Raw genomic sequence first — 23,476 nt, 5'->3', positions numbered from 1 at the left:
TTTCCTTTGCACAGTGTGAATTTGACAGTCAAAACCAAGGATTTCTATAAATGTCATTATTCTGACTCTCACTTGAAAAGTGAAAGTATTTCAGATTTGGGTGGAGTTTAGTCACTCAATTCACTTCATGTCCTCTCCAAGCTGCTTATGGCAAGTAGACTGTGTAAAATGCAGTATCCTTCCCAGCAAGTGAACCGTGTCCTGACTGTCACTATAGTACTGACCTCAGGCTGCCTTTTTATCACAGTCATTTAAAAGATTCACATATAAATGGAACCAATGCAGATCTAGTAGAACATCAGAAAAGCCTACAGTCCTCCCCTATTCCCCCAACCACAAGAGGAATTTAGGTTTTCCAGGGAGTCAGGTGATACCTGTGTGGTCCTTATTTTGCAGCTGTGTTGTTATTTTCCCACCACCCAATCCTTAGCTTTATATCTGTACTTATATTCATGCCCAAGTGATTTTGCAGTGATAAAATATGAGAAAAACATTTAAGGCTATTTTAGCAATAATCAAGGATAAGTTGTTCTAGCATGCATTAAATTTATTCAGCAATAGTTTAGATATTGGCACATATCTAGTCTTTTTACTGTTTGTCTCTTTTACTGTCTGAATTTAACTGATGTATTTCATGTACTAGCAGTTTGGGAATTAAAATTTAGAGGAATAGTGTCTGCACATGGCTTCTGCAGTTTAGCTTCCAGTGTTTTGCCAGTATGCACATCCTTGTGCCACTTCATAAGCTATCTTCCTTTAAATGCGTTTATCTGCATAACACTAACAGAATTACCCTACTTTACACTGGTGTTACTGGAAGCAAAATTTAAGCCATTTATTTCTTTCCTAAAACTGCTGTAGGTTAAGCAATGGTACCAGTACATTTTGCCTTTCAAATATTCAGGGAGCTGAAGTTTTGAGTCCTTTAAAAAACTGAGTGAAACATCAGCTGCAAGGTGCAAATATGGTGCATCTCTGTTTTCATTCACCTCTTTCACTAGCAGTAACAAAGCATAGATTTTCACTCAGATTATCATCTCTGGTTGATTACCAAGTAGCTTTCTCACCTGACAGAAAATGCCAGTGAAACAGATGGCCAGATCTCAGTGTCAAAGTGAAGAAAATAGCATTTGCTTTTCAAATAGCATGCTTCCCAACATTATCCTGGGTAAAGTGGCTGCAGATCTGATTGCCACTCCGTTTTTAGTACTGTGGTTATGAGGTAGGAAATAGTTTCTAAAGTTTAGAGGTGGAACAACCACATTGAATACTAGAAAAGAACCACACAACCAAAAGCTATTATTGCTGTGTGGCATACATACAGCAGTTTGCACAGCTGTCAGCCAAGAGCTCCTCAGATGCCAAGGTTTAACATGCAGCCGTTTTCTAGTCTAGTCTTGCATTTTGGTAATTCAAACTGAAGTGCCATCAGGGGGCAAATGTAGTATTAGTCACTAAAGGAATTCAGAAGTAACTGATTCAGTAATTCAACTGTCAGTAAATTGTGAGTAAACTGTCATCAGTTTACTTTATTTGGCCAGAGAACCCAAATTACTAGTTTGTCCTTTCTCTGAGAAAATATAACCTCCAAAATTGTTCCATTCTGTTCCCTGAAGATGAAAATCCTTTTTACACACTTCAGTAATTTAAAAAAAAAAAAAAAAAGGGGGGGGGGGGCTGATAAAACTTTGTTTGTTTTCTAATGAGGCAGTCAGTTTGTATGATAGAACTTTGTTTTCTGATGAGGCAGTCAGTTTGTAACCAGGTCTTGCAAAGCATTAAAAAACCAGACTGTTGACCCAGAAGACCTTGTTGAAAATAGAGTGTAATTAGGTGACATTTTCAGAACTATTTTCTATTTTCTTTGTTGGTTAGTTTTATTTAGCTTTCCCAGTGGTTTGGAGACAGGGCTTTCTTTAAAACTTTGGGTTACTCTTACCTCTAAGTGCAGGATATTAACAGCTGCTCCAATTAGTTCATACCTGATACTGGTACAGTAGTGAGCAAATGTTCTACATAAAGGCTCTATTGAAAGTCTTTAGTTTCAAAAGCCTGCCTGTGGTTCAACAGTATGCTATTTTTGATCAGATCAAAAATAGAGTCATGTGAAAGCACTGATCTGGTACAATTTCACCCAGAAATCTATGACTAGCAGGGGGTTTTATTCCAGAGCAGGTATCAACTGTCCATGACACCTCCTTTCTCACAGATCAGCTACCTTTTGTTCTACTGCAGGTGCTACAAAGCCCAAATAGCAGCCAGTGTAAACCCTGAACAATGCTTTCTTCCTAATTTCTGTCCAGGCCTGATCTGCGTCACATCTGTTAGAAGCATGCATGAACAGATCTAGTATTAGTGCCTATGATACCAGAGTCACACAGATGGATTGATTTTCAAAATATTTGTTAGTACCATTATATCTGGTTAGGTTCATATTTAATTTTTAGAAATTCATTTTTATAATGTTACGAGTTGTGGAGGTATTTTTCTATCTATGTGCTGGGAATTAAATAGTAGAAGCTGATTGCTAGAGCATCCACTTTTCTTTCTCCTCCTATCAGTCATTCTTGGTTGTCTTTTAACATAGATATTTGTCTTGAATCTTCAAGGAACATCAAGGAGATTTTGATGCGTTAAAATCAAACCTAAACATTGGCTCATTTGGGGTTTTTTGAGTACTGTGCCAAAATGTATAAAGTTCTTCATGAAGTATGAAGTTGAGCTCTTATAGAAATGTTCAAGTGGGAACCTTAATGAACAGGCAGAGTTTATGATATTACTGAATACTGGATCTGGACTGAAGTGATTCAGCACAGATTCAGGACAAATTTTAATGAAAATTAATTGGAAATAAAGAAAAAGTTCATAGCAAAATGTTAATATGGAAAGATAATATTTTAAATTTACTTATGTCATCTCATAAGAAGAATGTTGAATAAAAATGTTTGAAAAAATGCTAAACTAAATAAAATAACATTAGATTGGAAATTTTTCAGTTATCACAAAAGAATGTGTTAGCATACAACCTGAGAGGTACCTGATTCCACAGGAATGTATGAAACCAGCTGAATATTCCTTTCTCACTACCACGCTTTTCAATGGATTAGCCCATACTTGGGTTTGCATTAAGTGTACAATGTGTTTTCAATTTTTCAACTACAGTCCAGTTTCTAACACAGAGCATGTGCCCTGCCAAGATGCTTTGTCTTTCTCAGGCATATGTTAGTTGTGAGATCTGGTCTCTGATTAATTTTCCACAGAAATGCTCCAGTCATGAAGGTTTCTAAAAATGCTGTTATTGTCACTGGAGAGTTTTACACAAATCCTTGTGAATAGAAGTTTATGACTATTTTTTTAATAAGTCAATGATTTTTAAAAAAACATTTCAGGTTTTTTTGCTTTACTTTTATGTTGCCTAATACATTCAGTTGTTGGAATCCACCACTGCTCCCCAGAGGATTGAAGGGATGATGGAAGACACTGAGTCAACAAACCTGCTTTGGACAGTATTCATCCTCTTCTGTAGAAGGAGAGAGTTGAAACCTCAATGAAGTCCTAGTGGCTGGACTTTATAGTAAACCAATCCAAATCTGGGATTTAAGTAGCCATGTGATCTTTGAGAAATCCCATAGAGAAAACATCACCTTAGGGTTTGATGGAACAAGATGTTTTGCTCTCTGTTGGCACTTTCTCTTCACTGTATGGTACTAATTGTTTTAAAGACCAAAATTATATTCCAAAGTAAGATTTATTCTTTCTTGCCTCTACATGTACCTGCCCTCACTTTATCTCAGTCTCAGATGCTTTGCCCTCTCTTTTGAATGGAGGGGTGGAAGAACATTTAGTTAACCTGTCATGAACTTCTTTCCCCTTCATTCCTCTTGAAGTCCCTATTGCCTTTACCATTTCAGTGGCTTAAGTTCTTTTTGTCATCTTGACTACTGTTTTGTTTTCCATACATATCCACTTCCCCTCATGCAGAGTTTCTTTTCCATCTTTTGTATCAACAAAAATCTGTTTCTTCTTTCAGTGGTTTTACTGTAAATTTTCTTTACTTTCTTCTGAGGAACACCCAGTGTCTAGCAAACTTTCTATTTAATAGCCAACTTTTGTTCTCACTCTGGTAGGTGTTGTAGGCTAGTCCTAATGTGCTGGGTAATACAACAGCACATTCACAGTCACTGCTTCCTAGTCATTCCTTCTCTTTCAGACCAGAGCAACTGAGTTAGAAAGACAATACTTTTGAATTGAAAAGGGGACTGATCGGGGCTGTATAGTAAATGCTTCACTGCTGGTGCAAAGCACAGCTGCCCATCTTTCTAATCACAATGTTCAGTCCCGTAAACAGTGTGGCATTGGCTGGGAGATCAGGAGTGTCTCTGTGGAAGGAGAATAGGTCCCAGTTACATCTTGGCTCTGATTATGTCTTCTGTCCTTTCTGGAATAAGAGAATCAGAGTGATTTGTTTTTAGCCTTTTGAAACCATAGCTACGCACCCCTTATCTTGATGAGCAAGAGTACAGGGTAATTCTTTGTCTCACAGATTTCTGCCTGGTACTGAGGCCCACTGTTGGCCATGATTGGTAGCACTGGTAGCTCTTGTTCTCAAAGGTCGCCACGAAAGTCCCTCATTCCTGCCAATGACGTCTGAGCATCTCCTTAGTGCCAGTATCACCAGGATGAATCTTTGGCTGCTGCCAAGCCAAGAGATGTCTCAGTTCTGACATATAATATTCAAGTTCTCACACATAATACACCAGTCCAGCAGCCATAGGCATGCCTGCTTATCTCTTTAGCCTCTTCCAGAAAGTAGTTTGTGCCAGTATTGTCAGCCTCAAAGGCAGCTGTATCAATGACGCATTGCAATGTATTTGAACTATGAGATTTCCAGAGTAGCTAGCACTCTAAGAAAATAAGAAGCAATCATATAACCTTAGTTACTTTGTACCTGTGATGTTAAAGTACTTGAGGCAAAACTGTATGGAAATTATGCAGGTAAAAGCTACAAAAATTTTTCTTTTTTTTCAAGGCAGAGATCTCAGACTGCAATGTTGTCTTTTGACTATGAAATTATTTCTATGGAATAAATTACTACTAGGTTCTTGAAAGGAATACGAGCAGTCTACTGAACTCAGAAGTAACGCGTTCAAAAAAATCTCACTTAAGTACCAGTGTAGTTCTACTTAAGCAAGTACATTCCTACACCTATAGAGATAGCAACGCCAATGTGTGAATTGCCGTTTTATTTGCACTGTTTAAAGGGCAAATAATTTTTGCTTTTTAAAGTGTTGCAGACAGTTGTGTATTATGTCACTACTAGGGGCTTCCACATTTCTGCCATTTTTCATGAGCAGTCATACAATGTATTCTTGGCACCTATTGCTTTTTCTTCAAGCTCACTGTGTCATAATTTTCACAGTTGGGACCTTGTGCTATAATTTTTTTCTTTTAGTTTCATAGTAAAGGGGGTATTGCAAACACTGGTAATAAGCTTTTTAGAAGTACTTCCTCTCATGTTTCTCATCCCATATGGTGGTACTTGTTCTATTCAGTGGAAATTTGTGGGAGAGCTTCAGGAGAGAGTTATTTCATTTTTGAAGGACTGAAAGGCTCTGATGCCCTGACTTCAAAGGCATTTGGGGCTCAAGTCTTAAAGGGAAAATTCTGACAACACCTGATCCAGTATAATTTTTGTTTTGACTGGCTTTCACTTTGTTCCACTGAAGTTATTCCTCTTGAAATTTGTGGTCATACTGAAGCTCTAACAGAGCAATTTTCACTTTTAATTGTATGTTTGTAGAGTCTTTAAAGTCTTACACTGCAGGACTGAGCTCAGTCGCAGATCTTAGTTGGCAGCACAGTATGATGATTAAATTATTGCAATTTCTTTTCTAGTAGTAGCCATTTACTAGATGTAGTGATCCTCCTGCATGGATTGTAAACTAGGTTAGCTTGTGTGGTCCTCACTTCCCCACAGGAGCACTTACACAAATAGACCAGTGGTTCTCTGGGATGTAGAAATGTGCTGTGCTCTGCTGCTGGGTTGCTGGGGAGCTACCAACCATGAACTCATGTAGACATCACACTAATAAAAGTCTGCTTACTTTTTGTATAGGGATCAGCTGGCTTACCTGGAGAAACCGGGCCATCTGGAAGCCTTGGTGAAAAGGTACAATAATGCTGACTACTTAGCAGCAAAAATCAGTTTTGAAAGCCATTGGGTTGATAAAATATTGGTGAGAGATAGTTTATTGACCACTGACAAAGCTAATATTCCTGTAGCTCTTTCAGAACACAGGGATGTAATAAATGGTAATCCAAATGCTGTAATTTGAGGTGTGCATCTAGTATCCTTGGTTTTACTTGGCAATTAATTTAGACACGATAGATTTACATTACTATCCACTACTATTGATTTACAGAAACTGGAATAAATTATACTTATTTTATAATGTCACTGGTTTTGCACTGCTGCATGTTGAAGACAAAAGTAGAAAGGTAAAATTTGGCTGTATGCATTAACCGAGTAGAGAAGACAACATAGTTTTGTCTGCTGTGCAGTAACAGTTGTATTTATGAAAGTAAATTTTGGCGGACTCAGTATGACTAGAACAGTATAAATAGCTTTAGCATATTTGACATGGTTTTATTTAGGTGAACTATTTTAAAACTGGAAAACAGGAAACTATTACCGGACTGCATGTCAGCTTCAATTACAATAAAAACATAATTGTTTGTCAGAATGATCCAGCACCATTTGTATTTCTTCCCTGTAGGGCTTAATTATTTCACCTAGACTGGTGGCTGCTGTTTAGATATTTTATTGAGAAAGTCTTAATAATGTATTAGAACTTTCATGAAAATCTGATTAGAATTTATATAATCTATGAAAGGAAATACGTCAGTGGAAAGCACTGTTTGTTAAAACTAAAATTTAAACAAGTCTCATATGGTAATCATAATATCATTTAAGAATTTAGTGTCAAAAGATTCTTTTTGTTTATAATTACACTTGGCCCAAAAAGATTACCTTGAAATACTGCCACTAGTTTAGCTAGGATGGAAAAGGCAGTAAAAGACTAATAAATCTACCACCAGCAAATGGAAATGAGATTCTTCATGGTGCAGTAATTGTTGTCATTGCTATGCTGCTTCTATAGAATTTATTGTCTTTCTCTTTTATGGGTCAAATAGTACAACGTAAACATGCTATTTGGATTTAAATGACAAACATACTTCCGGCATAATTATTTTAATGAAATGTGTCTTCACAATATGCAACATAAAATATAGTGTTATCACTATGTCATGTATGCTATCTGCAATAAAAGTGTAATCTTTGTATGGGGACAATCTACTGCCAAGCCATGTGTTTGGGCTAGGTCTTATATGAATAAAAGTATGTAAGACAAGAAAGAGACCCTTCCTACTTCCCCTGTTCCCATTGCTTCTGCAGCAGCTGCTGAAGGGCTAGTCTTGCTTTTAGACCTGAGCTTTCCTAACACATACTTGAAGAACTGAGGGAGAGAGGAACAAAATTTTCTTTTTCATTTGTTTGCTTGATGAATTTTATGAATTAAAGAACAGAACTATAAATGAGATGCACCCACCTGAGGGAAAAAAAGGATCTGCTAGCTGCAAATCTCTTCTTCAGTCTTCTAGGAAAAGGGAAGACAGAGAAACTCCACTTCATCATCTTTTCAAAATGTGGGTGGGCTTGTAGGAGGAAGGAGTGCAGAAATTCAACAAAAGTGAACAAAAGGTCTATGTGCTGTTTCTGAAGGGCAGTCCCTGAACCAATGGTGTCATGCACTGCAAAAAGTGGTTCCCTTTAGCAACCAAATCTCTTCTAGAATATGGGCTACAACCCTCACGGAAGACACCTTGGATCGCTGTGGTATTGTTATAGCAGGTTTGCCTTGCTGGCCAGATACGCCTGGCTCAGTGGACATGGAACAAGTTAAGGAAAATACACTCACTGTTATTTTCTTTTTAAATTTTTGTTAAAGGGAGAGCGAGGCAGTCCAGGACCAGTAGGTCCTCCTGGAGAGAAAGGTGTCATGGTAAGTCATAAGTAACATAGAATCCATAATTATGTTACTTACAAAGGCATTTTACTTTCCAAAACAGTAATAAATTCTCATTCTTCTGACTGTGCAAGCCTTATGGAAAAAAAGTAGTATTTCTGATGTGTTGATCCTAGGAAGTTTCATTTAGCAAGTTTATCCCCTCTGTGGAAATGACATTGCAAAGTGGTTCATTAAATAAATTAGGAGGGCAACTGTATTTTTGTAAAATAACTCTAAGCAGTCTTATGTAAAAAAAATAAACAGTTAATTGAAAGGAGAGAGAGATAAAGGAGGGAAAGTAAAATAATCTCCTATGTAGGCTGGGGTAACACAAGTTATTCTAATAGACTGGTAGCTAGCATCACCTCCAATTCTACTGCACAGCAGTACCCAAACAGCCCCTGGGTGCCACTCTTGTGGGAGATCCGGCTTCCTGACAATACCACTTGTCCTAAATCAGGATGCAACATTTCAAGCAGCACTGAACAGTGCAGAGGCCACTATCATGTTAGGTAGGTTGATGGGGCACAGAAGTAAAAAAACTGTATATATGTGTCTGTTGTCACGTTCATGTTGAAGTTCTCAAGGGAAAATGGTTAGGGTTTGGTTGTGTGTTTGCTAGTGAGCACTGTGATGGCTCCTGAATGTATGGAGAACACCTACAGACTTAACTGTTTACAAGGAGATGACAGGGAGATTATAGGCAACGTACTACATGCTGCATCCTGCGTCATGTCATACTGATGTGGTAGGCAGTGGTGAAATCTCAGCAGCCTTGCATAGAGACTGCAGATGTGGGCCTGAGAGTGGTGCAGTGGGGAATCTTCTTGTCATGGAAATGGATGGGGTTTTTTAATGTTTGTAGTAATTACTCTTTGGGCATCCGTTGGCAAGGAAGAGACCAAGAACCCTCAGGTTGCAGACCAACTTCATGGCCCATGCAGCAGGAGACAATAATTTTTGAAGCATTTGGTGCTTCATTAAATCTCTCTAATCTTGATTACCTTCAACCAGCTGCTTTTGATCCATTAGAGCTGCTTTTGATCTTATTAGAGAGGTTAATAAAGGACAATTTATTACTATAGGATCCAATCTTACTTAGCTACTTTTTTCAACTATTAGTAATGCTTATTGCCATAGGTAAATCCACTTAAGTCAAAGCAGTGAGAGCCCTTCCCACTAGTAAGCCGTCATAGCCCTCAGACAAGAGCTGTTCTTGGCATTTTGCCTTAGCCAGTTCTGCTTGCCCCAGGATGTGTCCACTTTCTGTTTTTACTGTCACAGCCCTGATGTGAGGATTTTGAAATTCATTTAGAACTCAGCAGTTTTTGTTTCAGTACATCCCTGTCAGCTAGTGCCTGTGTGTGGAAAAACTTCTTAGGTTGCTTTAATGATTAATGTGTTACATCGAAACAAGTACCCGTTTTCTCAACAACATTTTAGGAATAAATTTCGTAAGAATAAACATTTAATTAATTTACCTCCAATTTTTCAGGTAAGTAACTGGATTTATTGTTGTTATAATAACAATTTTGATAAAATGATTCTGTCTTTTCTATATTTATTTCAATTCTAGGGTTACCCAGGACCTCCAGGAGGCCCGGGACCTATGGGGCCAGAAGGATTAACTGTATGTATAAAGTGGTGCTTTAGATTGATGTAAAATTTACCATTTTCAAATTGACTTTTTGCTCTACTGAAGCTAAAGAATGGTTTCTAATTTGCACTGCAGTCTATAAAACTGTCATGAAAAATTGACCCATCCAGACACAAAGTTGGTTCCCCTGCTCTTCACCAGGATGATCCATGAGAGACAGGAAGACTAATTAAATCATTTACTCATCTATTTAAAAATCACTTAGTTGAGACAAGTAGGGGAATATAATTTTTTTAAGGATGGTTTATAATTGCACAACAATTTTATTTTTAATTCATTGATGCCTAATATAATTTAAATATATTCATTATGTGTTTAGTTTCACTGTTAAGCAAAAATAAATTATATTCTAATTTGCTATGTATTATTGTGTTATAATTTGGCTGCTATGGGTCTTCTGTACAGACAGAAACTGCTCTCAGAAATTACTAGGAGTTTTTTAACATAATATTGCTGAAATACAAGTATCCTTTAGCAATTTGGGGTTGTTGGACAGAAGTAAGTTATCCAACAGTCACATCATTGATTCTTATTCAGAATGAAGTTACATAGAATCTCTTATTTAGATTTTTCTAGATAAATTATATCAAAGCAATTAATTGAATTTGAACCATGAGTGAAAGTGATTGATTCGTATTGGTTGCATTGACTATTGCTCAATGTGTATAAACGTTGTAATTGTCAGAAATCTGCATATAGAAGACAATGAATAATAAGTTTATTTAACATGTAGGGACCTTCAGGGACAAGAGGACCACCAGGGCCACAGGGACCTAAGGGAAGAAGAGTAAGTAATATTGCTGGTTTATATTACTTAGAGCAGAGAACAGTGCATTGCCAATATGAATCTGATGTGTAACCCGTGTACAGTTGCTTCCTTTTAACTCTGTCCTCTGGACTCAAGCCATTTGTACTGCAATCAGGCAGATTATACTAGTATTTCCATATAGGAAATTATACAAATCTTCATTTCTCCTCATATTACAATTAAATGGAGGTTTGCTATTGATTCAGGCTGAGAGCAGGACCAGAACCAAAATCACTACTGACCTTATTTTCTGTATATGTAAATATTCAAATATTGGCATTTATAACTACCATTGCACTGTTTCAGTGTTTTAAGGACTCTTTTATTTATCTGCATGCCACTGGTGGCTTTTGAAAGACAAACAAAATCACCCAAACAGTTCTGAGAGAGGAATAAGCAGAGTCAGAAGATAGTACATGCTAGAATCTCAAACCTCTGATTAGATTGTCATTAGAATTCCCATTTCATTCATTTTTATCAGGGAAGTGGAACCATTTTTCCACTGTGTACAAAACACTAATCCAAAGCCCACATAAGTGAAGAGGGAGTCTGTCCACATCACTTTGTACAAGCATTTGATCATTAAGCATAAAATCAATATCAGTGAAAGTATTGCAGTTTGTTGCCTGGGGATAGTTGGTTCCATCATTTTCATAAATGCTTTCCTTCATCAACCTCACCAGTCACTTTCACTTCCTGTCTGGAGTTTTTCTGGTCATGTGTTTGCAGTCTGAGCTCAAGGTGTCTGCTGGAAGCACTGCCAGTATCATAGTGTAGATTGGTTTGGTTGCAGCATGAGCAAGTGTATTCTCACTGGATTTGTGGAGCTTGCTGAGAATAGCAGTGAAGATGCACCCTTCTAACATCAGCCTCACCTAGCAGTTTGACAGCATATCCAGGCTTCATAGGAGACTTGTACATCTCATACCAGTAGCTGGACCAGTCTTTGCAGGTGATGTTATCATCGGGCAGTGCTTGACACTCATTCCTGATAAAGGTGCTGAATCCTTGTCAGTGAGATAATTTTGTTGTTTTCTTTCTGTCATAGGAAGCAGAAATGTTTTTTGCTAGAGCAAAATACAATTATAGTCTTCCTTTATTCTCCTTTGTTATTGCAATACATATATTTTCTAAGAAAATACATGGTAAAATTTGAAAAGTTGTAAGATCTGGAGGTTTTACTCCAGTTAAAGATAGATACTTGAGAAGAACACGTTGCAATTTAAATAAGATTTTAGCTTAGAAAATATTGTGATTAGCAAACTTGGTAATACAATATTTATTAACTATATATTCTTCTACATTACTTTTTTGAGATTGCTAAGGTATTAAGATATTCAGTAAAGAGTTATATTTTCGGTGTATTCAAAATAATATATCTGAATATATTATATATTTGACCATTAATATAGTATATTTAAACACTGTTTTGTATACTCATTCTATTGGAAATATGCAGCATTTTGAAATATACAATATTTTGAATATTCTGTCTATTCAAAATATATAATGCTTATTAGCAACTTCACAGTAGGCTACAGGATTATTCATAAGAGAAACTTCAGTGTTTCAAATGACTCTTCCTTCTGTAGTATAGTTTCCTCCTTCTTCAGAAGAAATTTATTTTAATTTACCTCTTTGTTCATGGTGCTGTGTGTAGGAACAATTTGTGAAATGCAGCATATGAAATGTGTAATTTCTATTAAAAGTGTGCAGTAGTGGTTTTGGGTTACCCTGTATTAGAGATGTTTCCAGCTGGCAATGTCAAGTGTTTGGGGTGGTTGTTGTTGTTTTTGTTTAGTTTCAGACAGAGTATAATTTATCCGAGACTTCAATTTCCTTAAATGGTTAAATCAGATTTGAGCAGGTATCTACATACACTTAAAACCTGTTGTGCTTGTCTGAAGTACCTATTAGAGATTTGTCTGTGGGTTTCAGGATTATAGAGTTATCTCAACCGTTCATGGAAAAGGACATACTCACCATCTTCAGAGAGAATCTGTATGGTCTTCTGAAAATAGTCGTAATTTTTCCCTTACAACAGAGGTTTTTTTTAAAGCCTATTTAAAAGGATATATTAGTAAAAATTTATTTCTGCTAATTCAGTAATAGATGTTTTGGTTTAATAATGAATTATTTGTGAAAAAAAAAACCAACAAACAAACACAAAGTTGTACGCACTAAGAAATACTCAGTATTACTTTGATAATTTTACATGCAGAAATAGCAAATGCCTCCCACATCTCACAGGTCACCTGTTTATTTTATGAACTGAATATGTCACACATACATAATCCATCAGTGCCCAGAAAAATGACTTTATTGAGGCCTGTTTGTCAGGCAAAACTGAAATGCAGATATATTTGTTTATGTAACATATCTAACAAAATTCAAAGACAAACCTTAATCAGCTTCAGAGGGCAAGAATCTGCCCCCACTGACAAACACAGTGAACTGCTAAGAATTGGTGTAAGCAGGAGCATCCAGTCCCAGGCATCAGCTAGCAGAGAAGTAGCTCATGCAGTGTTCAAATGTGTTTATATAAATGTGTTCAGTGGAGAGAGGCTCTAAGAGCTCTTGGGAGCCCTATGTTAGTAACCAAGGCGGCCTTCTGACAGGGGTGTGAATTTCTGATTTGGTTTAGAGGAACAAAGGGAACAACAGCCTTTTTCTTTCACTGGCACGTTTGAAAATGCAAAACAAAACAGAAATGTGAAGTGATTGTGAGGCTGAAAAGAAGTAGCAGCTTGGCACCACTTTTTCTTCAGTGGCCTGATTCAGTAAAACAAATTAGGTGCCTTATCTGTGATTTCAGTAGGAGCATGTCTGTAAGTGAAATGCATGCTGAAGTGTTATGCTGAATCAGGACAAGTCAGTGACATCAGATGAGGAGTACACATATGCAGTCATTTTAACTGTAAAATGCTGATGTTTGAGCATCATCTAAAAAGGAAAATCTTTGGGTCCTGTTAGTCCACCAGCATTTCAGTTTGAGTGGTGGCTTATGGGATTCGGTGAGGTAGAACACTAGCTCAAAAGTAATTTGGTGTAAATAATTGTCTCCAAGATTGGTACTGAACTGCTACAGGTTGTACATTTGAACTCCTCTGGACATAGCATTCCCCTCTAAACTCCTCTGATTCTTCCCTCCTGGAAAGTCTGTCTGCCAGCATCACCAGAACTGGAATCAGAGCCAAGCTACCGACATGAATGTGAGTTTTCCCCTGCAGGGTCTTCTCCCTCCCAGCAGCATCTGCTACCTGGTGATTGTTTTTATGGAGGAATGACTTATTTTAATTTAGATTCTCTTTTGAAGGTAGAAGATAGTTTTTATTTAAGGAGTGTCACATCTTCTGCCAACTGATGCAAGAATCCTTGAGAGAGTCTGTCTCTGTGATTTTGGCAGCACATCACGGAGTACATTGCTTATAATTAACAATCACTCAAAATAAATCCCAAACATCCCAAGCTCTGTGGAAGTCCCAGTTTGGAGCTGTGGTTTATGCCTTTGCCTCCATCCAGCATGACTGGGAATGCTTCATGGAAAAGCATCTCAGAGCAGACCCAGGTCTTCAGGCTCTGCAAATAAACTCCCACTGAAGCCACTGAGAATTTTGTCTGCTCTCAAGATCAAAATGTCAGACCCAAAGTGGAATCTCGCATAAGGAAAATATCCGGGGAGCCCTGAAACCTGGGATTTGTCATCACTGAATTCAGAAAGAGAAGTGTCAGAACTCCAAGCTGTGTGGCAGGCCTCAGAAAAATGCATACGAGAGTCACATACAGAAGTTAAATAGAAGCATATGGAAATTCCTCTTTGTTGTGTAGTGAAACAAAAACGTATCCTATCTTCACAGCTGGAATCTGCAGGAAGTCTTAGGAGCACTGACCCTCTACTTCTGCACTATCACAGAGTAGAATTCCTTCATCTCATAAATTCTGGACCTTTCAGCAACCAGTTCGCATCCAAGATTACCCAGCAGCCTACTTCTGCCTGAGAGTATCCAGCTGCTCAGTATACAGTACACCTGGGAGTTCTGGCCAGCTGAAATCAGGCTGTCTAGGAGTCAGGCTATGGAGTATCTTGCTTTCAGGGGATTTGGGGGGATATGCCACTGACCATAGTGCCAGCACAGAGCTTCCTCAGCTCATGCTTGAGACTTGATGCACTTCAGCTGGAATCGTGGAAATTTGGAATTTGGAATTTCAGGGTTATGCGAAACAAGTGGCCAGTGTGCTTTGTGGTATATCAATAGCTGAGTGTGTTTATCTGTCTTAATTGTTCAAAGAAAGTGAGACTAAAATTGATGTCATTTTCTAATATTCTTCCATGTCAACCACCAAACTACATAGTGTGTTTATGTTATTTTCACTCTCCTTATATTTGGGAGGCAGGATGAGAAAGAACAAAAAGAGTTAACGGGTGCTTCTTGCCTTCTTTAGATGAAATTTTTCTCAGTTTATCGTCCTAGAGTTTTCAATGTAATATGTTCCATTTTAGAAACAAAGCTGAACCCATGCCAAAGAAAAAAGTAGTAGCAATCATTTGGCAGCCTTACTCAGCTCTGTTGTAAACTAAATTAAATAACAGCAGGCAAATCATGTGTATGTCTCATTCTGTACTAGCTATAGTAGGAAATGATACCGATCCAATTAATCTGTGCCAATAATGAGTCACATTATACTATTTATAGGAGTGTTATGGTGTGCTTTTGTTAGAATATTAAATTGTCTTCCCTCGGATTCCTGCACTCTGTTCTATGGCTGGCTAAAGGTAGGCTAAAGGCAAGCATGGCCCAGAGCCAGAAGCTGAGCATCCTGCAGGTTTCTGTTACTTTGTTTTAAATTCAGAATTATGTAGCAGAAAGTTGGTGGTTTGAGTGGTAGGCCTTTTCACCTGATTATTAGTGATCAGATCAGTTGTCATTCTCTTCCTAGTGATTGGGCTATCAATGTGAACTCCATTGTGAAGTGGAGAACTGTGTGACTAGCAGAAAGGTTTTGTGTGATGCACGTAACACAGACTGAGAATCCTGTGCAGTCTCCTGACAGGACCCTTTCTCAAACTATGGGCTTCCTTTATGATTAAAAGGAAGTCACAATTGTTCAAAGAATTTATCTGTTAATATTATTAATGATAGAAGATAAAGTCTAGAAAGAAATATCTTCGCTACACAAATCTATACAATCAAAATGTCTCCTTTTTCCTCCTTGAATATTTCATCTTGAGATTCTATCCACTGATCAGCCCTGTGGAGGATGCACAGACAAATGACAGGTCATGTATCTAAAAAGTCTGAGAGACACTAAAGTTATCCTGCTCACCTTAACACTCTCAACTTCCCCCTTCCTGTGTTGCCCTAGGTGGTTTCTCTGCAGCTCTTCAGTGAGCTTCTTTCCCCTTTTGCCCTCCAGCTTAATGACATGTCCTCACTCCATCTCAAAGTTTCCACCTGTCCTTTCTCCTCCCATTCTTTGAGACGTTTCACCTGAAAGGAATATCAGATCGTAGAATTCTAAACCTGCTTATTCTGCCTTGAATTTTCGCCACATTTTGCATGCATTATAGATAGCAGTTACAGAAAAAGTGCAAAGCAGTAACCTGATCAAGATGTTTAGCTTTCTTTTAAATTATGCTATATAATAATTCAATTATTGAGCATACACAGTTACATAATCTTAATGTGAGGCCCAGTCTTGGTCTTATAAAGGCCTCCGTCACCCTTGAAAACACCATTAGTGTTTTGGTTCAGATCTCTGAGTGCATTGAAGTCACCTGGAGTTTTTTCCACAAACTTCAATAGGTTTTGGTTTGGGACCTTTCTCATTGAGACCCATGCAGCAAACCAGAGTGTCATCTTCTGTAGCCTCTTTTCTCCTCTAACTTAAAAAAATGCCTTTAAATACTCAGTCCTGGCTTAGACCAAAACAGGCTAACCCAAGGATTGCTTCACAAAAGCTGTGTCCCAAATTACTGCAGTATAAAAAGTATTCAGACAGCTTTCCCTGACTGTTCATTTTCATTTTCCTATGGTTTCTGTGTGTTCCCTCATGCTGGCCAGAAGCAGCAGTGCTGAAATGCTGACAGATAATCTTCTCGTGGGACATTTCTGGCTCTGCTAGGGGTTGTAATTATAAATATCAGCTCACAGGACAGGCCTTTTCTTGAGAGATTTCTGTTTCCGGAGGAAAGCCTAAATGATTCTGGATACACACTTTTCCCGAATTATTCACCAGACATTTGCAGAGTAGCTCCAGAGAGAAGTGGGTGGGTTCTCACCATCTGTTCTAACAGAGGTTTTGATGTGCATCAGTAAATCCAAGTCAGAGAACGGAATTCTGCTATGTTTTGGCTCAAAAATTTCAAGAGGGACATGGAAGTCACAGACATTTTTGCGGGGAAAGTAATTAAATAAAATCAGATGTGCTTCCAATAAAGTCATTTTATAAGTCCCTATTATTACCTGTTAGAACAGTATTACAATTCTCTGGAAATCAGTTATGATTGCATGCCCTGCACTATAAACCATGACCCGAGATGTAAGGTTCTCTGCAACTCAGAAACACATTATGAAAGTGCAGATTGTTTTCCTCTAGGCACTGCCATAGCAGTGTACTGGTTCCCCCTGATGCCAGCCCAGATGCCACCAGGAAAGCTTTTGTGTCTCATCATTCTCCTGTATACTGCTGTCAAGAGCCTGGCTCTGTCTTGATACTTATCTAGCTCTTGCTTTAAAATCATCGTTGGTTTTATGTTGTTATTAACTGGTTTTAATTTTATTTTCCATACCGAAACAGGATGGTGTTTAGAATTATGAAAGTAACCTCCTAAGCCAGCATGGATAAAATATTATTTTCCATTATGCTCATAATCTATTTTAAGGATTTTTCATTTGACTGTAAACTAAAGGATTTAGGTTTCCAATCTTAAATAATAATTTCTGAATATTTGGGCAATAAATATTTGCTATATTGTGATACGATAGTATAACAGGTTATCTTTGTTCATCTATTGGCTATAAAATTCAATTTTCAAGAAACAATTTAGTCTAACAATAGAGTAGTTCACTGTGCAAGATTATAAATTGCTTTTAATCTTGCCTTAAATTGGTTTACTAATGGAAGAACTTTATCTGCCTGTTTTAGAGTCTTACTAGCAAGTTGGATTTTTATATAGACAACTTATAATATGCTCAAAAGCAAGCACTCCGTATAACCAGTGCTCATCTAAATTCTAAATATGTGTCTGTTCCAAAGTGAATGGAAAAAAGAGCAGAAAATGTCATCCTGCAACCTGGCTCCAACAAAGACCCTGAACACTTTGTTTACATGTTTTTAATTTTTTTTCTTCTTATATTCATGTTTCAGCAGATCAGAAACTTACTTTATTCTTTGAAGCTTTATTTCACACTTAACATACAATGAAATTTGGTTTTCGGGCTAACAAAACATTTTCCCTCTCCTAAAGCTTATATTGCATCTCTCTGATGATAACAAAAAGTAATGCATAATTAATGTTCCAAATCACTTGTTCAATATTCAGGGGCCAAGAGGTCTAGACGGTCCTCCAGGAGAACCAGGAACACAAGGCATTAAGGTGAGCACTTGCATTGGTCAGTACTATACAAAACATTGAGACAGACCATAACAGAGAAGAAAAGAAAACAAACAAACAAACAACCCACCCAGCATGTCAGAATCCATAGAGTTCCGTTTAATCCGGGAGTAGATTTGCAAATTTCTGTCTTCTTCAAGTACTTCAAGTCCTTATTACGGCATAAACCCATCTAAGCCTGAATCTGCACTTTTTGCAGAGTTACCCAGCATTTAAACTGACAGCAACTGTATACAGTTTATCTAGCAAAGGTACATAGAATTCACACATTGTTGGTTATTTATCAGGGAGAAAGAGGTGATCCAGGAAAGAAAGGAGTCCCTGGTCTCATTGTAAGTATTGGAGCCAATCCTTAAAACAAGCCTTAACAGTTGCTACTAATTTCTGAGCTGTGTTTGGAAATTATCTGAAGCCAGCATTGTCTTTCAATATTTCTCTTTGACCAGGGTAAAGCTGGAAATCCAGGAGAAAGAGGAGATCAGGGTGCACTTGTGAGTATAAAATTCTCTAGTACTTCTACCAAAAAAAAAGCACCACAGAATCTCATACTTTGTTTCACACTCAGGTATGAAGTAATTTGTCAACTTCAGAGCAGCTGGAAAACTCTGATAGTATGGTTTGCATTTATTAGTACAAAGAATCAGGGGCAGAAGTGAGAGTAAGTCTGAACATGGTCTAGTCTGCTACAAGACAAGTGTTTTCATGGATGATGTGCCACAGAATACAATATGATAGCAAACTGCAGCAGAATAAATGGCCATTGTAGTCAGTAAGGGGGTCCTAGAAGGTGCTTCATTTTTTTAGTTTTATCGTAGTTTTAAGGGAGAAAATCACTGTGAGAGAGAAAAATAATTCTCTGATAGATTTTAGAGTAGATGTATACTATCAGTGTTGGGATAGGTGTAGAAAAACGTGTAAACCTATATCACATGTATAGGAAAAAGTTCCTCCCTTTAGGGTGTTTTTCAATGGAAATCTAACACGTTCTATCTGAGGCTTTCTTTCACAAAGAAGGTTACTGATCTTTCCAGAATTTCGGATTTTCAATAAGGAAGGAAGCAGAAAAGCAGAAACAGAGCAGTAATGGGGGTGATCTTGTGCTGAAATTGATACTCATAATGTTGGTTATCACTGTTCTTCTCTTGCCTCTTCTGCTCAGATTTAGGAGCTTGTTGCCTCTCACCTTTGACATGATGGGTTTTCATTTCCTTTTCATTAACCAGGACTTTTACCTATATTTATATATATGGAAATGAATATGAATTAAGCAAAGCTTCATTAGGTTGAAATGATGGGCATTAGTACATTTATTTTACAGTACAAAATACTGCTCTATTACTCCTACAGCTACAGTTTCTAGAAGAGAGTGAGACTGATATGCTATGAGCCATGTTGAGCAGAAAGAAAAGTGGGCCATGAACCTTACTGATCATCTCAAATACAGTTTGTAGGGCAGAACACTCATAACATTGTGTTTAGGCCCAGTTTGCATACACAAGCAGCACAGAGTCTAAGGAGAATGGTGAGGAACTGGTAAATGGTAGGTCAGCTAAGAATCATCCTTATCTAAAGAAACTAAGGAAGGATTTATTCAGGGCTTCATCACCTGCCACAGGAGCTAGTGATGTGGCAATGTATATCAACCAGAAGAAAAGGCTGCATGTATTTCTTGGGTGTTTATGAGCAAGTTATTGAGTGAGCAGAAATAAGAGATGAAGTGGTTTTTCACAGAATATGAAACAGCTTTTTTCCAGTGATTTTTATTTTATTTTATTTTAATGTTCCAGGGTTTGCCTGGGCCTCCCGGAGCCACAGGAGACAAGGGACCAATGGGAGAGCCAGTAAGTTGATCCTTATGCCTGCTTAAAATTTTTTCCACATATTATACTGAATTCCCTGGAAATTCAAGCTCCATTTTACCAAGATTTGGTGTTGCCAGCTGTGGTTAGATTGGAATTGGGGGTAACTGTTCCAAAACTGCAGGGTCTGCCTCCCTTGCTTAGCATAACTTGTTCATACGGAGACCTGTTACTCATGTTGGGAAGCACTGTAGTAAGGGGTGTACAACAAAAGAGAGCATGACACAGCCTGGACCACAATATTATATGGCTTTATGCTGCATTGAGATAGACATGTATGTTACGGATTATGTAAATATATATGCCAATACATATATTAGTGGGGCTTTTTTCAGGCAGATTTTAGGATAGTTATTCAGGAACTCAGGGACCACATCTATTTGGCAGGTTAAATTTTCAACAAAAAAGAAACTGTTATAATGAACCTCAGACATTCCTCTGCTGGATGGATTCTTCTGATTGTTATTAGTTCAAAGCCACGCTCATTTTTACGTGACTGATACTGTAACAGAAGATGATGCAGAATCTGCAACAAATATATGCAAAGTGCTTCAAGGTGTAGCCATGACAGGAATAGTATTGCATCACCATCTCTGGGGGTAAATCAGATTATATAAATAGAGTGAAAGAATGTGTGTTGTCCTAGGGGGACTTGGGAGAAAACTGCTGTTTTACACTGCAGAAATCTAATAGAGTTGCCAAAAATCATGTGGTTTTGACTTACTTCTGAAAAGTTATTTTGCACATCAAATGACATATAGTTAATTTAAATCTTGAAAGTGAACTGTTGATATAAAGTATATTATTTCTACTAATTATTATTCTTTCTAATATTATTAAATATAATTTCTACTAATCCATAGGCTGACATGCTTGCAGAAAGCCACTGCGCATTTTGGAGGGCTAGAAAAATACCAACATTTATTTTGGTAAATTTTCTTTTGGATATAATTGTCTACTTAAATTGAGGTGCCCGTAGGAGTGGCAAAATGTTTCAACAGAAAATGTATTTTCTAACAGTTATTATTGGATTTCTGTCACTTCATCCCTTTCATTTATTTTATCAAATCTTCATGTGGTGACATCTGAGAGCCTTCTAATGCAAAGCTTATACATAAAACTTCCATTTTCCGTTCAAGTCTGAATTTTCATATATATAGAATGACTATCAGCCTTATCTAATCTAAGTGGTCTACTTTTGAGCAACCTACATTTCTGTAGTGCTCATCATCGTAGAATCTACACATGCAGTGTCAGAAGTAAAAAAAGCTTATCCTGTGAACAAGGTACCTTTTCTTTCAAGTACTGAAAGAGTAAAATGTCTTCAGAAAATGGTCTGTGGCACTAGAAAGAAGTGATGAAAATGACACAAGATATTATGAAATTAAACGTGTGGCTCTTTTTTTAACTGCCCACCCAAACAGCTTGATTTCATCTTCTGTCAGCTGGTTACTACATGAAATGCAGCTGCTGTAGCAGTTTCTCTGGCCTGTCACTAGTTCTGCACAGAGCAGAAAAACCCGAATTATTGGTGGAGGAGCAGAGAGAAACATAAGCAATTAGAACTATTTGTAGTAACGACCTTGATCTAAATTACATTCTCACTTTACCTACTTGTCAGATATTTCAGTAAAATCCTTCTTTGCAATTTACCTGTTGTTAATGGTTAAAAGTAGTCCCTATATTGCTATAAATTTTTGACTTCTGAAATTCCCTGAAAGTCTTAGGGGAAAGATACATTGCCAGTCCAGCAGACCTAGCTCCATGGTAATATTATGAAGAAATACTTGACTCATGAATCAAAATTAAGCTTTGTGGCCCTTGCCTAGTGGAATGCCATAGAGCAGCTGCAAATTAAAACTGATGGACTTAGTTTAGGACCAAGTGAATTCTCAATAGGAAATTAACTGCAATTTTAGTTGTTCACACTTAAATGAAGCTATAGGGTAAAATATATGCATCTGCTAAGATCCTATCAGTTATATGTGGTTTACATTGTTTTTACAAGGGAAGAATATACTCGCATTATCACTGCCAAGTCATCAGGAGGAGTAAAACCATATGCATAGCTGTAAGAGGAAGTGAAACGAAAAAAGAGTAAATATTTGCTTAAAAGACTTTGATCATAAATATGGGTAGCAGCATCATTCTTTTACATGAGAATAATAGATCAACAAAATGCATTGAATTTAGAATGTACTTAAACACAGATGAGTCCCAAATGAGTAAATGCACATGAACTTTCTAAGGTTCAAAAACTGTATACATCCAGAGGGTTGATTTGTCTTGACAAATGTTCACAGTGGCTATGGAATCAGCTGTAAGCTGTTACAGGCAGCCTCTACCCCCCAGCACACCAATCCCACTCTGTGAGCAGAGATGGACAATCTGACATTTGCCGAGTATTTGAGCATGCCACTTCAGGAAACAATCCCTACACGTTACTGCAATAAAGTTATTACTTACAGCAGGGCCTATAAAAAAATGCTCATTGTATAATTACTAATACTACCAAAAAGGCTACAGCCTTTAGCCCATTACACCTCAGTGATTGTCCTGTATAAACATTGCTGAATCTATAGTGAAGCACACAGTAGTTGTTTTCAGTTAATTCCATACCAGACTGTAGGCTTTTCCACAAAGCAAACCAGACAGTCTAACAAACCTTGATTAAACAAAGTCTCAGTTGATCAAGAGGAGAGCTTAGTTTAGATAAACTAAGAAGAGTCTAAAAGAAGAGACATCTCTGCTATTATTTGAAATCTATTATTTCAATGTATCAAGACTGGGAATGAGGTCTTCAGTACTGTATGCCATCAGGGTATGATATCCTGTTGGATTCAGGAGGAGAGACAATAAATTATGCTTCTTTATGCCAATTGGAAAGTTCTGGAGAGACAAAGTCAAAACTATACAATGTATTGTAAAGTTAATTGAATGACGCATCCAAAATTTTGTTTAATGCCAGGGTCCAAGAGGACAACCAGGGGATGCTGGCCCTATTGGAGAAATGGGTTTTGAGGTGAGCTTTTAATCATTTATATAGTAACTACAAACACTCAAGCAACTGAATAAGCCTGGACAATGTGTTTAGATGCCTTTTTTTTTTTTTTTTTTTTATTACCTGCAGCTGACTTAAATACCATGAGTAGCTGAAAGACTCTTAAAGCTGTTACCAAAAAAAATTGTCTAAAATAAGTAGCTTTTTCTGTTTTCTGTGAACACTGTCTTTGGGATATGTTCATGACATCTGCACCTATAAGGTGAATGTTTAGTTGAGCAAATGACCCTTTTTTTTTTTTTTTTTTTTTTTTTTTTTCTTGGAAGCACCATTCTCCTTGCAGTTAGACAGTAGAACAGCATTAATCATATGTCCTTGCAAATGGTAGCTGAAGCAAAGCAGCTGCAGGCAATCTTCTTACTAACTTTGCTTCTATTTTTTGCTTTGTTTTTAATATCTCTTTGAAA

At 37.4% G+C, this 23,476-nt stretch overlaps 1 protein-coding gene across 2 annotated transcripts in view; it reads left to right on the top strand.

Annotated features, from left to right (window-relative positions):
• Nucleotides 1-23,476, top strand: part of COL24A1 (collagen type XXIV alpha 1 chain) — a 154,977-nt gene that overhangs the window by 89,759 nt on the left and 41,742 nt on the right. For both annotated transcript variants that reach the window (XM_074906511.1, XM_074906512.1), the window contains exons 25-33: nucleotides 6,116-6,169; nucleotides 8,010-8,063; nucleotides 9,646-9,699; nucleotides 10,460-10,513; nucleotides 18,078-18,131; nucleotides 18,437-18,481; nucleotides 18,596-18,640; nucleotides 19,937-19,990; nucleotides 22,977-23,030. In XM_074906511.1, the coding sequence (XP_074762612.1) occupies nucleotides 6,116-6,169; nucleotides 8,010-8,063; nucleotides 9,646-9,699; nucleotides 10,460-10,513; nucleotides 18,078-18,131; nucleotides 18,437-18,481; nucleotides 18,596-18,640; nucleotides 19,937-19,990; nucleotides 22,977-23,030 (468 nt within the window). The remainder of the gene's footprint in view (nucleotides 1-6,115; nucleotides 6,170-8,009; nucleotides 8,064-9,645; nucleotides 9,700-10,459; nucleotides 10,514-18,077; nucleotides 18,132-18,436; nucleotides 18,482-18,595; nucleotides 18,641-19,936; nucleotides 19,991-22,976; nucleotides 23,031-23,476) is intronic.

Source organism: Athene noctua, chromosome 5, assembly GCF_965140245.1.
Source record: "Athene noctua chromosome 5, bAthNoc1.hap1.1, whole genome shotgun sequence".
In the NCBI taxonomy this organism is placed as follows: Eukaryota; Metazoa; Chordata; class Aves; order Strigiformes; family Strigidae; genus Athene; species Athene noctua.
The sequence above is the reverse complement of the archived record's forward strand: the minus strand, read 5'-3'. Positions and strand labels throughout refer to the sequence as shown.